General features: G+C 42.0%; 1 protein-coding gene across 2 annotated transcripts; it reads right to left on the minus strand.

The window, feature by feature from the left end:
* Nucleotides 1–293: 293 nt before the first annotated feature.
* On the minus strand, nucleotides 294–11,995 carry Krt222 (keratin 222). 2 transcript variants are annotated; one of them, XM_021178403.2, is made up of 6 exons: nucleotides 11,690–11,995; nucleotides 7,301–7,429; nucleotides 5,252–5,472; nucleotides 3,217–3,293; nucleotides 2,890–3,022; nucleotides 294–1,714 (listed from the first exon to the last, which is right to left on the minus strand). In XM_021178403.2, the coding sequence occupies exons 1-6, from the start codon at nucleotides 11,783–11,785 to the stop codon at nucleotides 1,486–1,488; spliced, it is 885 nt and encodes a 294-aa protein (XP_021034062.1). In that variant the 5' UTR covers nucleotides 11,786–11,995; the 3' UTR covers nucleotides 294–1,485. The 2 variants fall into 2 exon arrangements, with proteins under 2 accessions (XP_021034062.1, XP_021034063.1); XM_021178404.2 differs by having other exon boundaries at nucleotides 11,609–11,995.
* Between the last annotated feature and the right edge of the window lie 2,497 nt (nucleotides 11,996–14,492).

Consider the following 14,492-nt stretch of genomic DNA (forward strand, 5'->3'; position numbering starts at 1 on the left):
GAGAGGGAGGGAGGGGGAGAGGAGGGTGAGCTTTTAAGGCCCCACTAAAATGCTAATATAACTGTAGCCCTTAGATGATACTTGAGCTGCAAACAAAGAACAGTGGCCAATGGTTTGTAAGCCTAAAATGTCTAAATGTCATAAAACAGATATCTACTATTTAAGGTCTCAAAGTAAATGTACCTGCATCAAACAAATTTAGGTTGTTTTTTTTTTTTAAAACAAAACAAACTTTGCAATGGGGCTAGAGAGATGGCTCAGTGGTTAAGAGCAGTGGCTGCTCTTCTAGAGGTCCTGAGTTCAATTCCCAGCAACCACATGGTGGCTCACAACCATCTGTAATGAGATCTGATGCTCTCTTTCTGGGGTGCAAGCATACATATATGGCAAGTAAATAATAATAATTAAAAACAAAACCAGAAAAAAACTTTGCAACAATTTTTCACTTATTCACAAATATATTTTACATCTCTATTTATTACAGTTTGAACAATTTAAAATCAAGTTCTGCAGGCACTCTCAGCTCAGATAGCAATACTATGCTGTTAGCTCACAGAAATGACTGCAAGGACTATTTCTCCGAGTTCATAGACTCTTTCCTCTCAGGCCCTTAGCACACGCTACTCATACTTCATTTTGCAGATGGTGAGCAGCTGGGTAACTGTCCTAGTAACTGGATTCACCACAATCTCAATGTGCTTTAAAAGGCTTGTACAGCTGGAGTGTGTGTATGTCTGTGTGTGTGTGTGTGTGTGTGTGTGTGTGTGTGTGTATGTATAACCTTTATCTTTCAACAAACTGGCTCTCCCGATACTGATTTTTAAAAAGCTTTAAGATAAAGATCTAGAGTAACCCAATTTTATTAATAATCAAAATAGCCTTGGAGAGTGCTCTACAGTTCATTCAGAATCGCTCATGGATAGAACACTTCGTAATTCCCAGGGTTCAAATGATTGTCTCAAAAGGAAAAGTCCTAAGTGAATACTGAGTCTGCTCCTTAAACAGTTTGTTCCTAACTGCTGCCTTTTTAGAAGTAGAACATTCTAAGCTCAGCTGGTCCTGAAACCACGGAGAGTAACTCACTGTAGCTCTTCAGTTTTCAAACAAGCTATTTTGTTTTCCTTGGGATGTTTAGCTTTTGAGGAAAATTACAGGCTTAATGAAGCCACCTTAATACTTAAAGTCTCTGATAAAGCTCGCCAGAATAAAGACTATTTAGATGACAAATAAAACAGAATCCACACTGGATTTCTGATTTACTTTTAAGCAGCCCCTCTCAAAAAACAAAACAAAACAACAAAAAAACCCTGCTCATCTTTGGAGTCCTAGCAGCAGCATCTCTTACTTATGTGTTCTCTGAAGAGAGTCAGAGCCCACAGCATCTTAACACTATCTATCCATGTAAAATAACTTACACTTGGGACTCGGGGTCTGTATGGCCTACATAGGTCCATCCTGGTGCCCTTGCTAAACACTCTCTCTGGGTTAGTTGGTGCCTGGTGGGGGTTTGATGGAGGGAATACTACAGGATCTTCTCATGATAAGTCTGACTTCGATATCTGGCAGATTATCTTGTCTACTCTCTAAACAGCCCTCATCCGTGGCTGCTAGATGGAGATCAAACCGGAGAGAGACAGACTTTTTCCTCAGTCGAGGGTTATCTTTAAAGAATGAACCTTCCCATTCTTTTATAACTTCATCCACTTTCTCTGTCCTGAAATGAGAAAACAAACTTGTTTTTACAGAAGAAGAAATAGACGCAATGTATAGTTCATATTCATGAAAGACAAGTGTGTATAATGTATAGGGTGTAGGATTTTAACAGTTTAGATGATTGTATTTCATGTGTGTTTTGTCTGCATGTCTGTCTGTCTGTCTGCATGTCTGTATGTCTGCCTGTCTGTATGTCTGCATGTATGTATGTATATCTGCATGTATGTATGTATGTCTGTCTGTCTGCATGTCTGTATGTCTGCCTGTATGTATGTCTACATGTATGTATGTATATCTGCATGTATGTATGTCTGCATGTATGTATGTATGTATGTCTGCATGCATGTATGTATGTATGTCTGTATGTATGTGTACCACTTGCATGCCTGGTGCCTGCAGAGGTTAAGAGAAGGCATCGGCGTCCCTGGACCTGGATGGAGTAGCGAGAGGCTGAGAGGAGGCTCTTTACCTCTGAGCCATCGCTCTGCCCCCAGGCTGTGGACTTTCTAATTGACACAAGTTTAACAACCATAAGAATATAATTTTAAATATAGAATTATGTGGGATATATACACTTTTCTAATTAAAAATTATTCATTTGTAATTTTTTTAGGCAGGGTCTCTTGATATATATATTATAATATATAGAATAGTCCTGCCTATTCTAGAACTCAGTCTGTAGACCAAACAGGCCTTGGGCTCACAGAGATCTTCCTTCCTCTGCTTCCTGAGCGCTGGGGTTCTACACAATTCTTATGCTCTGATTTTAGTTTTAGAGAGAGAGGAAAAAAAAAGGTGAATTCTTTTTTTTTTTTTTTTTTTTAATTTATTATATGTAAGTACACTGTAGCTGTCTTCAGACACCCCAGAAGAGGGCGCCAGATCTCATTACGGATGGTTGTTAGCCACCATGTGGTTGCTGGGATTTGAACTCTGGACCTTTGGAAGAGCAGCCGGGTGCTCTTACCCACTGAGCCATCTCACCAGCCCCAAAAAGGTGAATTCTTTACACACTTTTCTTTGTGTTGCTATGTGTGTATGTATATTCATGACTGCCTGAAAAATCATAGTGTATTGGAAGTGTTTGAAATGTTTGAAAAGGACCGCTAAGACTGCTCAATTGAAGTGACCCTTCTCACACTTAGTACTATTCCAGAGTCAAGCACTTTTACTTACTGAATGGTGCCATGGGCCTCGGCGCTCTCCTTCACGTCTCCGTTCACTACTGCCTGTTTGGTCACTGTCTCCATATTTTCATTTTCATACTTTTGGGAGACTTTTGTTGAAAAGGATATTTCATTTATAATGGCTGTGAAAATGTTACATTAAGTTACAATGATGAAAAAGGCAAGGGAAAATAAAGTACATTTTAGTGTGTGTGGGGTGGAGTCACAACATCGATGGACTGAGCATTTCTCTTTTTGCTGCTTTGGAGAAATTTCTGTATCATCTCCACCAATAATACATCTATTTTCAAATTAGGTTATCATGTCAGAAACTCACCTGAGGGGAGAAGAAAGCCCACTTTACTCTTGGTAGGCTTTTCTTCTTTTTTCTCTCCTTGGATACAACCATAATATCTGAAATGGAAAGAGTCATAGAAACAACACTGCGGTAGCAAAATAAAAATAAAAACAAACAAACAAAAGGGAACAGAGAGAGAATGGTAAGTTGTTATGGTCACACAATGGGAATACTAGGCAGAATTCACAGTGATGAGGCAGGCCATGCAGCATCCCAGTGAGTCTCCAAGGCACAAGGGAGCATGGAGGGATACTAGCAGCTAGTTTTATAAGGATTAAAATACTACACAGACTAGTTTTCTACATTGTATACAGATGTATCTGTATTACCAAAGGAGCTGGATGAGACTAATAAATATCAAGTTCTGAGCCAGCCTGAAAGTGGGGGATGTAGTGTGTGTGTGTGTAGGAGAGGAATGGGGCAAGGAAATAATACAACTTCAGAAACATGTTACTTCTTAGACTGCAGAAACTAGGTGAAGTCTGTTAACAGGTCAAACACCATAGGGATACAATGTATAATACTTCATAACATTGCTCTTTATATTTCCTGGGTTTTGTATAATAACATTGCTTATTCATATATTTCTGTATTTATATCTTAAACATAATACAAATATAGAAAATTATAAAATACTAAAAACCAATTTGTCAATATCTTGAATGCTTAGAAGTTAACGTCTACCATTAATTAATAATATATTACATACTCATCATATATAAAATTGTGTATTTTTTTTTTACACAGCACCATGTGCTAGATAGTGCTTTAAGCACGTCACAGTGTTGACTCAATAAGCCCTCACAGCAATCTTGTGATATAGACGTATCCTTCCCATTTTGTTGAGAAATGGAAGCACAGTGAGGTTAAGTAACTTGTCCAAGGTCATTCAGCTAGTAAGTGGTATATTTTGAATTCCATTTATGAATTTGTTTTTGTTTTTGTTTTTTCGAGACAGGGTTTCTCTGTGTAGCCCTGGCTGCCCTGGAACTCACTCTGTAGACCAGGCTGTCCTCGAACTCAGAAATCCGCCTGCCTCTGCCTCCCAAGTGCTGGGATTAAAGGCGTGCGCCACCACTGCCTGGCCCATTTATGATTTTTAAAGATTTAACATGCCAAGGCTTATCATAGGCTAATCCTATTCCATCTGGTGTTGCAGAAGAGTCAGGATTCTGAAACAAGAACAAAGATTTATTTTTATGGGAATATAGAAACTTGGAGATGATGTCCTTGTTTAAAGGTCTAAGACCTTATAGATATTGTAAAATACAATATTGAATAAATAAGAGTTCCCCCATTAGTTCCCTTTTCTCTCAGGATTATTTAAAGCTTTAAAATTGTGACTCCAGCCAGTATTGTTTATCATGCTTGTGTAATAGAATCACTTGTGTGTTATTTTCACTTTTTGAGAGAGGGTCTCTTGTAGCCCAGGCTAGCCTCCAACCTGTTATGGAGCTGAGGTTGACTTTGAACTCCTGGTCTTCCTGCCTTCACCTCCCAAGTGCTGGGATTACAGACATGCACAGCTGGATTATGTGATGCTGGTGAACAAACTCAGTGTAGACTCAGGGTTTCATGCATGCTGGCCAAGCCCTGTTCTGGCTGAGCCTCCTCCTCCAACCATAGTATTATTTGGGTGTTTACTGGGGGTTGGGGGTGAGCCCTTGGGCAGGGTTGTGGTGATAATGTGTGAGTCTCCAAACTTCTTTGGAGTCCTAAAAGGGAGAAACAGTGGGGAAAGCGGGAAGACTGAGAAAAGCCACCTTAATGACCAAGAACTGTAATAGGCAACTCTGGTTATTTGCATGCCGGTTTTAGCAGCAGACACAGTTCTTCATGCTCTCTGGAGGGTGCGCTAAGCCTGTGGTGTCACTACAGGAGTTCAGTGAACAGGCTGTGGTGGTGGTGGTGGTGGTGGCTTTATTTTGGATTCGATTTCTCTGATGGCATCGCCAGTGGCTCTGTGCATCTGATCCCGAGCCACCCGTGCGATTAGTGATGAGGTTTTAGGTACCTGATCTCTTCCTGTTCTAGCAGGCGGCGGTACGTGGCTATTTCCTGCTCCAGCCTCATCTTCGTGTTGAGAAGCATCTCATGCTCTCGAAGCTGCTTCTCGATGCCACGCCTCACTTCCTGCAGCTCCTTCTCCAGTCTGCCAATCACCGACTCCAGATCTTGCAGCTGCATCTGATAATGCTGCTCACTGGCCTGCAGGGAGTTCTCAAGGCCCCTTTCCTGTTGACAGACATCCCCCGCAGTGAGCCAGCAACAGGACAAGGGCTTCTGAAGTCTCATTTGCAAGGCTTGCACCCGTTCTAGTCTACTTCCTTGCTACCCATTTATTTATTTGGTTTTATGGCATAAGCAGTCAAAGCCAGGACCTTGAACAGGATTGCCACTGAGTCTCACCTATAGCTCCACCTTCTTTGTTTGTTTGTTTGCTTTGTTTGAAAGATTATAATAATTGTGCTTCAGGTATTCAAGAGGACTTTTTCTTTTTGCTATTTGAATGATCTTTTTTACATTTCTTTATTTGTGTATAAGTGTGTATATGTTCATAAACACATGCCCCAGCACACATCTGGAAATCAGACGGCAGCTTTCAGGAATTGATTCTCTCATTCCACCACGTGGGTTTGGGAGATCAAACTCAGGGTATGGGGCTTTGTGGCAAGCCATCTTGCTGGCCCCTCTTTGGCTGTTTGAGACAAGGTCTCATGGTGTAGCTAGCCCAGGTTGGCCCTGAACTTGGAATTATGGCTATGGGTAACCAGGCCTAATTCATTCTCTAGTTTAAGTTGACCTTGAACTAAGGGCAATCCTCCTGCTTCAGCCTCTCAAATGCTAAATGATAGACGTGAACCACCACACCTGACTTCCATTTTTTTTAAAAAAGGAAATTATATTTATATTATATTATAAATATATAATTATATTTAGTGGCTGAGCAGTTATCTGTAATGACAACTATTCAGTAGACAGAGACAGGAGTTCAAGGCTTGATCGGGCAACTTTGTGAGATGATGTTTCACCAGCATCAAGGAGTAGGGACTAAGGATGCAGCTTCGTAGGAAAGCACTTGTTTAACAAGCACAAGGCCCTGGTTTCAGTCTTCAGTACTGAATATTTTTTTTTTTTTTTTTTNGGAACTCACTTTGTAGACCAGGCTGGCCTCGAACTCAGAAATCCGCCTGCCTCTGCCTCCCGAGTGCTGGGATTAAAGGCATGCGCCACCACGCCCGGCGTAGTACTGAATATTTTTAAAAAAACATACATAACTAGATAGCTTTCTATATTTCAAAAATAATTTTGTAGTTATTCTTTTGGCAAGAAAAAAGAAGTCCTTTACATTGGGATTAACTTACTGTTATTCTGAATTATTTGATTTTTTAAAAAAATATTGAAAACATAACGTCAAAGGTGAAATCAGGTTGCTAGGGGCCTATGCTTTGGCTTTCTGGATGAAGGTATTGCTACTAAGTCTAACAGTCTCAGTTCAAGCCCCTGGTCCCACATGACAAAAGGAGAGAGCTGGCTCACAAAAGTCCTCCTCTGACTTCCACATGTGCACACACTAAACCAACCAACCAACCAACAAACAAACATAATTTCAAAAAGCACGCTAGAAAAGTGCTTAACTATTTTTCCATTAAAAATCTCAATGACATGAATTCAAGAAGCCAGTGGTTAGGAGACTATAGATAAAAATAACAATAACAATCCACTTTCTCATAGCAACAGTCAGGAAGCCCCAGACCCACAATCAAGTACAACCAAATTTCTCTCCATATAAGCTGAACCCCGAGTGAGCTGATTACAGCCAGTGGGTGGGAAAAAGCGAGGATCCGGGTTAACATTCAGTCTGCTCTCTCTCCTCTCTCTCTCTCTCTCTCTCTCTCTCTCTCTCTCTCTCTCTTGCTCTCGCTCTCTCCCGCCCCCCCTTCTCTGTTGTACACACTGGGCAGGTGCCCTGCCAGCAAGTCACCTTCCCAAGTCCCCTCCTCTTTCTAATCTGTATAGGCTCTGGGGTGCAAGGGACCAGTTGCCTTGGGATCTTCCTTACCACAGCATGGAGAGACTCGATTTCCACTTGCAGGTGGTGGCACTGCCGGCGGGCCTCCTTGAGTTCAGCCTGAGCTGCCTTCAGAGCTTCTCCATCCTTGTCCATTTTTTTGGTTATATCTTCCTCTAGCTGTAAGAAAGTCAATAATAACAACAGCGAACAAAAAAACCAAAGGGCACTCTTGAAAGGGAGGCATTCAAAAGCAATCACAGAACAATTATATAGGAATCAAGTCACTTTTCTACTTCTATTAGATTACAAGTGTGCATTCTGGGCTGGAGATGGCTCAGTGGTTAAGAGCACTGACTGTTCTTCCTAGAGGTCCTGAGTTCAAATCCCAGCAAGCACATGGTGGCTTACAAGTGTGTGTTCTGGTGTTTTGTTTATTAATTGATCAAATGCTCAAGCTAGTCAATTATGCTTTCAGCCCCAATCTTCTCTGCTATAAAATGATCTTAGAAGTTCCTTCTAACTACATCAGCCTATGAAATAAAGAAAAAGGAAAAAAAGCACATCTGTTTTAACAAAAATTTTTGAGACAAATTTGTGACCTCTGATCCTTTCATTTTTTTTGAATGTGTTAATAAGAAAGATCATTTGAAATTTAGTGATTATTTTCCCACATGTTTTGTAGGCTGCTTCATAGAGGCAGATGCACATCAATTCTGGATGTATGGACTAGGAGCAGACACTGCAAAAAAACATGATTACTAGACTAGTGAGCTGGAAACTTAAGTTGTCGCAGCCATCGGTGGTCTTTTTTTTGCTTTTTGGGTTTTTTTTTGTTGTTTTGTTTTGTTTTGTTTTTCTGGTTTCTTTTTCGAGACAGGGTTTCTCTGAGTAGTCCTGGCTGTCCTGGAATTCGCTCTGTAGACCAGGTTGTCCTCAAACTCAGAAATCCGCCGGCCTCTGCCTCCCGAGTGCTGGGATTAAAGGCGTGTGCCACCACGCCCAGCTACCATCGGTGTTCTTAAATGAAGTTCTGTGCTACAGAAACCCTTTTACTTTTTTCAAGATGATGTTTTTTAGAAGGGATCTTCAGTTTGGATATTTGGGATAATAAAAATGATTGTGTGTGTGTGTGTGTCCGTGAAGGTGTGTATATGTGTCCATGCCGGTGTATTTTTGTGTGTAGTATAGCCTGTGTATATTATATGCTGGAGTCAGCCTCAGGTGTAGTTTCTCAGGAGCTTTGATTTTCTTTTTAATTTTTTGGAGACATGGTCTCTCACTGGGACCCCGGCTGGCTGACTAGGCTAGAATGGCTGGCCAGTGAGCCCCAGGGGTCTGTGTGCAGGTCTCCGGATCTCACTGCTGGGATCACAGTGCTCACCACCACGTTTCACTTTTACACATAGTCCTGCAGATCAAGATCAGGTCCTCACACTATCCTCCGAGTCCCCCACACATCTTGATGATCAGTTTCTAACTGTTCTCCTATCATAAAAACAATTAGGGGACGACACATAGTTCAGTGGTAGAATGCCCGCCTAGCAGTGCTGGGGGGTGGAAGGAGAGTGGGGTATTTTCTATTTTGCTGTAAATGTTTTTATTCTGATAGAATTAAAAAGAAAATACCTGCCGGGCAGTGGTGGCGCATGCCTTTAATCCCAGCACTTGGGAGGCAGAGGCAGGCAGATTTCTGAGTTCGAGGCCAGCCTGGTCTACAGAGTGAGTTCCAGGACAGCCAGGACTGCACAGAGAAACGCTGTCTCAAAAAACCAAAAAACCCCAAAACCAAAAAACAACAACAACAACAACAACAACCTCCCCCCCCCAAAAAAAAAGAGGCAACTCTTTGTGTTCTTTTAAATTTGTAAATTTGATTATATGGTAGGTTTTGTTTAAGGGAAGGCAGAGTCAATAAAAAGTCTGTGAATAAAGTTTAGGGCAAGCTATTAGAGAAAAGTGGAGTTGGCTCAACAACAAAGTGCTTGTCATGCAAGATTACAGACAGGAGAGCCCCAGAACCCACGCAAATGCTGAGGAGATATGGAAGCCTGCCTATAACTCCAACCTGGGAAGGTGGACTAGGAAGTCTCAGTTCTACACATCAGTGAGCTCTGGGTTCGATTGAGAGACCCTGCTTCAACTAACACATGGGAAGAACAATGGAGGTTGATTCTTGAGATTAACCCTGGTTTCCTATACCATGTATGCATATAGACCAACATGCATGTGAATCTCATACAGTTCACCCTTACACATGCAAACATGCACACACACACACACACCCTCTGAAAAAATGGAAAAAGAAAGACACTAGAGGGAACTTTTTCTTTCGTCAGCTTGTTCTTAGTGTTAACTTGGCATTGACAAGCAACCAACATCTACGGGAGCAACTCCAAAACAGGATATAAAGACTTTTGTAAACAAGATAAGGCTACGGGGACCACTAGTCTTTTGAATTCCCGTTGGGGAGCTGGCAGATAAACTGTGTGTTAGATTCCTAAGATGGTCCCTAGTGAACCACGTCTCCCCCAAGTTCACATCTGTGATTCAAGGTTGAGTCAGGCTGTCCTGAGTCTTGCTGTGACCAGTTGGCTATGGTAGAGGTGACAGACGCTGTGCAGATTCTAAGCTAAGCCATAAGAAGCCTGTCAGCTTCCACATCATGTTTTTGGGAGCCCTGGGTCATCATTTTAGAAATCTGGATACCTGGTTAGAGAGGCCGTATAGGGAGGCTAGGTGGAGAGGGACCCGAGGCCACATGGAGGGGGCAGGCAGCAGGCTCAAGGATCTCAGGCTAGCCTTCCAGTAAGCTCTTGCCAAGGTCCCAAACACATTAGCCAGTCACTTTGGTTATGCCAGTCAGTAGGGCACCACCCAGAGTCCCCATCCCCCAGCCTCCTCATCCCACTGAATTACAAGACAGGATGCGTTGGTCTAAATGTTAGGTTGTTGAGTTTCGGGAGGTGACTTACTATGCACTACTTGCTAGCCAAAGCAACTGCATGTTTATTTTCCAGATTTACTTGCATGGTTCTAGAGCTTGAACCCAGGGCTTTGCATATGTTACAATAATATAATAAACTGACTTTGTGAGTTACTTGGGAAAACACATTTCTCTCAAGAACTTTTATGTTATAAAACGTTTTGCTTTTTTTTTAAAATTAAAAGTCACTTCAAGCACTGGGACTTGTAAATTCAACTTATAAGTTTACTTTGCAAACTATTTATTTGGTTTATGATTTTCAAAAGTTGTCCTCTCTTAATATTTTTCTCTATCATGTGGAAAGAGAACAAACTTCTCCTCCATCTAAGCCAAGAGCCCGGTGACCTTGTTTAATCCGTGGAACTGACCATTCTTTTTAAAAAACCAAGAATATTACCCACAGGCAAAATTTATAAAGATATTGCAATAAGTTACTAACGAAACAAAGTCCTGTGATTTTTTTTTTTTAACTATCATTTTTTTGTTGTTGTTTTGTTTTTGTTTTTTGGCCCTGTTCTTAAGTAAACTCTTTGCTGTGTCCAGGTGCTGGGAATACAATTTGAACCTGGGTATAAGAGATAAGCTAATAAAAACCGTCCTAAGTTTCTGAAACTTTGTTTCCCAAATATTTGCTTTTAAATTTATTTAAATGTGAGGCCTTAATTCTTAAAGGCAGGTATTGCTTTGAAACGGAGTAAACAGGATTGGAATTGAGCCTCGGTCTGAGTCGGCTCTGTTTCATTTATTTATTTTAAATATCTTGCAAGCTTTGTGTCGGAAGCAAACAGTTCTCCTACCCCCAAAGCAAAAATGGGTACTTTTAAGTGTAGAGTCTCTCACTACTCAGCTGGGGGGATTTTGATTGTCAGATCTGTATTCTTGGTTCTCAAAGCCACATTCACATGCTCAGTTGATTCTATTTATAACAGTCAGTATGAAACCAATTGCTCGGGAAATATGATAGAAACCTTCTAGAAATATTTTTCTTGCTTTTGTCTCCCCCCAGAGTGTGCAAGGCAAACAATCTTGACTATCAAGCTTTGAGTCTACAGATGTTATTTAAATTGCCTCTATAATTAACTCCATAATATCTTTGAAGAGTTGTTCGGAATGCTTCCTTCCTGAAAAAAAAAAAAAAAAAAAACCCCAAAGAGGTCAGAGAGCACCATTTTATTGCTTGTTGACTCCATGTTTTAGTAATGACGGTCACCTTACGATCTCTATAAAATCCCAATGCATCAATCAATATTTATTGAATGGTTATTCAACAGCACAGCCAAAGGGTTTTCTCCCTGCCTGCCACCCCAGACCCAGTGCAGGGACACCTACATCGCCTCCCCAGTAGATGCTGCGTGGAAAAGGAGATACTGTACCTCAGAGAGGCCGGGACAGGAATCGGGTAGACATGGACTGTCTCCTTATCCTGAAGGTGCCTGGCTGAATGAAATCATTACCTGGATCCGCGTCGACAACACCGTCTCTATCTGATTTCTGGTGAGGAGCTGTTCATAGTTTGCCCTGATCTCATTGAGGAGCTGGGACAGCTCCATTCTTTTCCCATCCTCCACCTTGGCTAACTGGACCTTAGCGATGGGATGAGCCGCTGCGGCAGAGCCTGCCCTGCCTGCGTCGCCAGAGCAGACAGCCCCGCAGAGCCTTAAAGAAGCAGAGATCCATTTCCCCCACCAGAAGCCGGGGGAAACTCCAGGGTTGCTAATTAATTATGCAAATGTTGAGAAACCTTTCCCGCCCATTGTTGTTGATACAGCAGAGACCTTCAGAGTCTCCAGGAAGAGAGGAAAATGACACCCACAGGGTCACTGTAAAGGTTTCCTATGCAAAGTGAATGCTTTGCCTGTGGGGGTGGGGTGCTCACAATCTTAAGAAAATTGTAGTTAGCCAGTCACAGTGGGCAGGCATATTATTTTAGCACTCAGGCAGAATGATCTTGAGTTCAAGGTCGGTCAGGACTTCATAGTGAGACCCTGGATGGAGAACAAAACAACAGAAACAAAGACACCCAAACAAACCACCTCCAAAACCCAAAAAAACCCCACAAAATTTATTTAGCTTTCCCAACATATTGCTTAGGAATTAAACTGGGGGGCGGGGGGGGGGCTTTAGAAATGGCTCAGTGGTTAAGAGCACTGACTGCTCTTCCAGAGGTCCTGAGTTCAATTCCCAGCAACCACATGGTGGCTCACGACCATCTGTAATGAGATCGATGCCCTCTTCTGGTGTGTCTGAAGACAGCGACAGTGTACTCATATACATAAAATAAATAATTCTTTTTAAAAATAATAATTATAGTGGGCTCCAAATATGATAGTTTAAACTTTTCTTTATAGTATTTTTTAAAAAAATAAATGTTTTGATTTTTTAACAAAATGCTAAAGGAGAGGGAAGGCTGAAGGAAACAAAGGATAAAGGAATACAGGGGACAAGAAGCAGGCAGGGACTGGTTCAGATGAGAAAGGTAAGGTTGTGGGAGGTGGTGAAGGGCGTGGCGGAGGTGGATGCCTACAAACAGGACAATGTCCCATGGAAGGAAACGCTGAAATGGCTTCCCCGTGACTTTGTATGCTAACTTAAGAAAATTAATTTTAAAAACCCCGAATGTTACGGAAAGTCATCTGAATGTGTTTGTACATGTCCAGCGTTCTGACAGCTACTCTACTCTCGAGTGAGGCAGATGACTATCATGAGCCGTAGTTCTCAAACGGCCGGCCGTGGACGCCAGCCCAGGAGTAGAGTGTGAGGGATTGAGGTGAATTCCTGAAGTCACTTTTATTACAAATGAGGCAAGGCTAGAGACGGGCACTGGAGCAGGGTGGGAGCCAGGAGTTAATCCTACCAGGGTTGTGAAATGGAGCCCTTCGGCCCCTGCAATGGGGCACCCACTGAGGGAGACTTTTGCTACTAGAGAGCAGATAGAGAAAACGTCACACTGAAGAGACTCACCCTCAGCTCTTCCAACAGCAGGGTTCCACCCAATCTTTTCAGTCCCTGACATTCTGGGACCTGTAAAGATGGAAGAACTGTGGTCAGAGGGGTCAAGTGTCCTACCCAAGGTGGTTCATTGAAGTGACAGCATCACTCTTAGGGACTTTTGACTGTATGCTGAACACTGTGCTTGCTTCTTCCTTCTCTTGTCCTGGGGATTCCCAGTCAAGATGGCAGCCTTGTTAGATTCGACTGAAATATTTTTGAGAATGGGCCTGTTGTTGTTTATGGAGTGAATGAATGAATGAGATCTTGGTTCTAGAACCCAGAGGGCCTTTGATATGCTTTTAAAAAGTGTGTGTATGTGTGTGTGTATGTGTGTGTGTGTGTGTGTGTGTGTGTGTGGTTTTACACGGGCACAGGTGTGGCGGTCAGAGAATAATTATCCGGAATCATCTCTCTTCTTCCATAATGCGACTCCAGGGATCGAACTCAGGTCGTCAGGCTTCTTGGCCAGTGTCTTTACCAGCTGACTCGTCTCGTGAGCCCACTTACTGCTCCTTTAAATTTCTGAGTTAACTTATGAGTGTACGTTTTTAATTTATGCTTGTGTATGCACATCTGTGTATGTGTCTGTGTGAGTGCATGGATACGTGTGTATCTGGATACCCGAGGGGATCAGAAGAGGGCATTGGATCCTTTGGAGCTGTAGTTATTATGTGAGTGAGACACACAGAATGGGTACTGGGACTCAAACTCTGCTCCTCATGACTAAGCTTTAACCACTAGGCCACCTCTCCAGCCCCCAAATTAAACTCCACGTAAATTCAGGAATGAAACACTAAATGCTCCTTGTTATTTCAGGTTGATCCTGCCCTGATCCCAGAGAGCTGGGCTAGATGTGATGGAGGTCCGGCTTGCCAGTCTGCACTGTAAGCATTTTGTGCACCTAGGCCAGTGCCTCTTGGTGAAATACAATGTGAACTACAAATCTAAGCTGTGCATGAAGTTTTGAGTGCTCTAGGAATTGTATCGAAAGATATAAAAAGAAACAGGTGAAGTCAATTTTAATATTACATTTTGTTTAATCCCATATGTTGAAAAAATAATAATATAAAATATTTACACACTTTTTCTTTTGATAACCTATAAAATATTTACAAACTTTTTCTTTTGATAACCTCTTTAAAATTCGAGGAGTATTATATATCCCACCTCAGTTTGTACAAGTCACATTTAAAGTATTCAGTAGAGGTCTAGGGGACTGGGGGTGGGGAATGGCTCAGTGGTGACTTGCCTCCCGCACAAGGGTGA

The sequence above is a fragment of the Mus caroli genome, chromosome 11 (genome assembly GCF_900094665.2).
Source record: "Mus caroli chromosome 11, CAROLI_EIJ_v1.1, whole genome shotgun sequence".
Classification (NCBI taxonomy): Eukaryota; Metazoa; Chordata; class Mammalia; order Rodentia; family Muridae; genus Mus; species Mus caroli.

Bases quoted from the DNA above. Each gene is read 5' to 3' on its own strand.
- Krt222 (XM_021178403.2), bottom strand. From the start codon at position 11,785: ATGGAGCTGTCCCAGCTCCTCAATGAGATCAGGGCAAACTATGAACAG. The intron at 7,430-11,689 runs GTAATGATTTCA...ACTTTCTTACAG, and splicing joins TGTTGTCGACGCGGATCCAG to CTAGAGGAAGATATAACCAA. The intron at 5,473-7,300 runs GTAAGGAAGATC...GTCTGTCAACAG, and splicing joins TCGAGTCTCTCCATGCTGTG to GAAAGGGGCCTTGAGAACTC.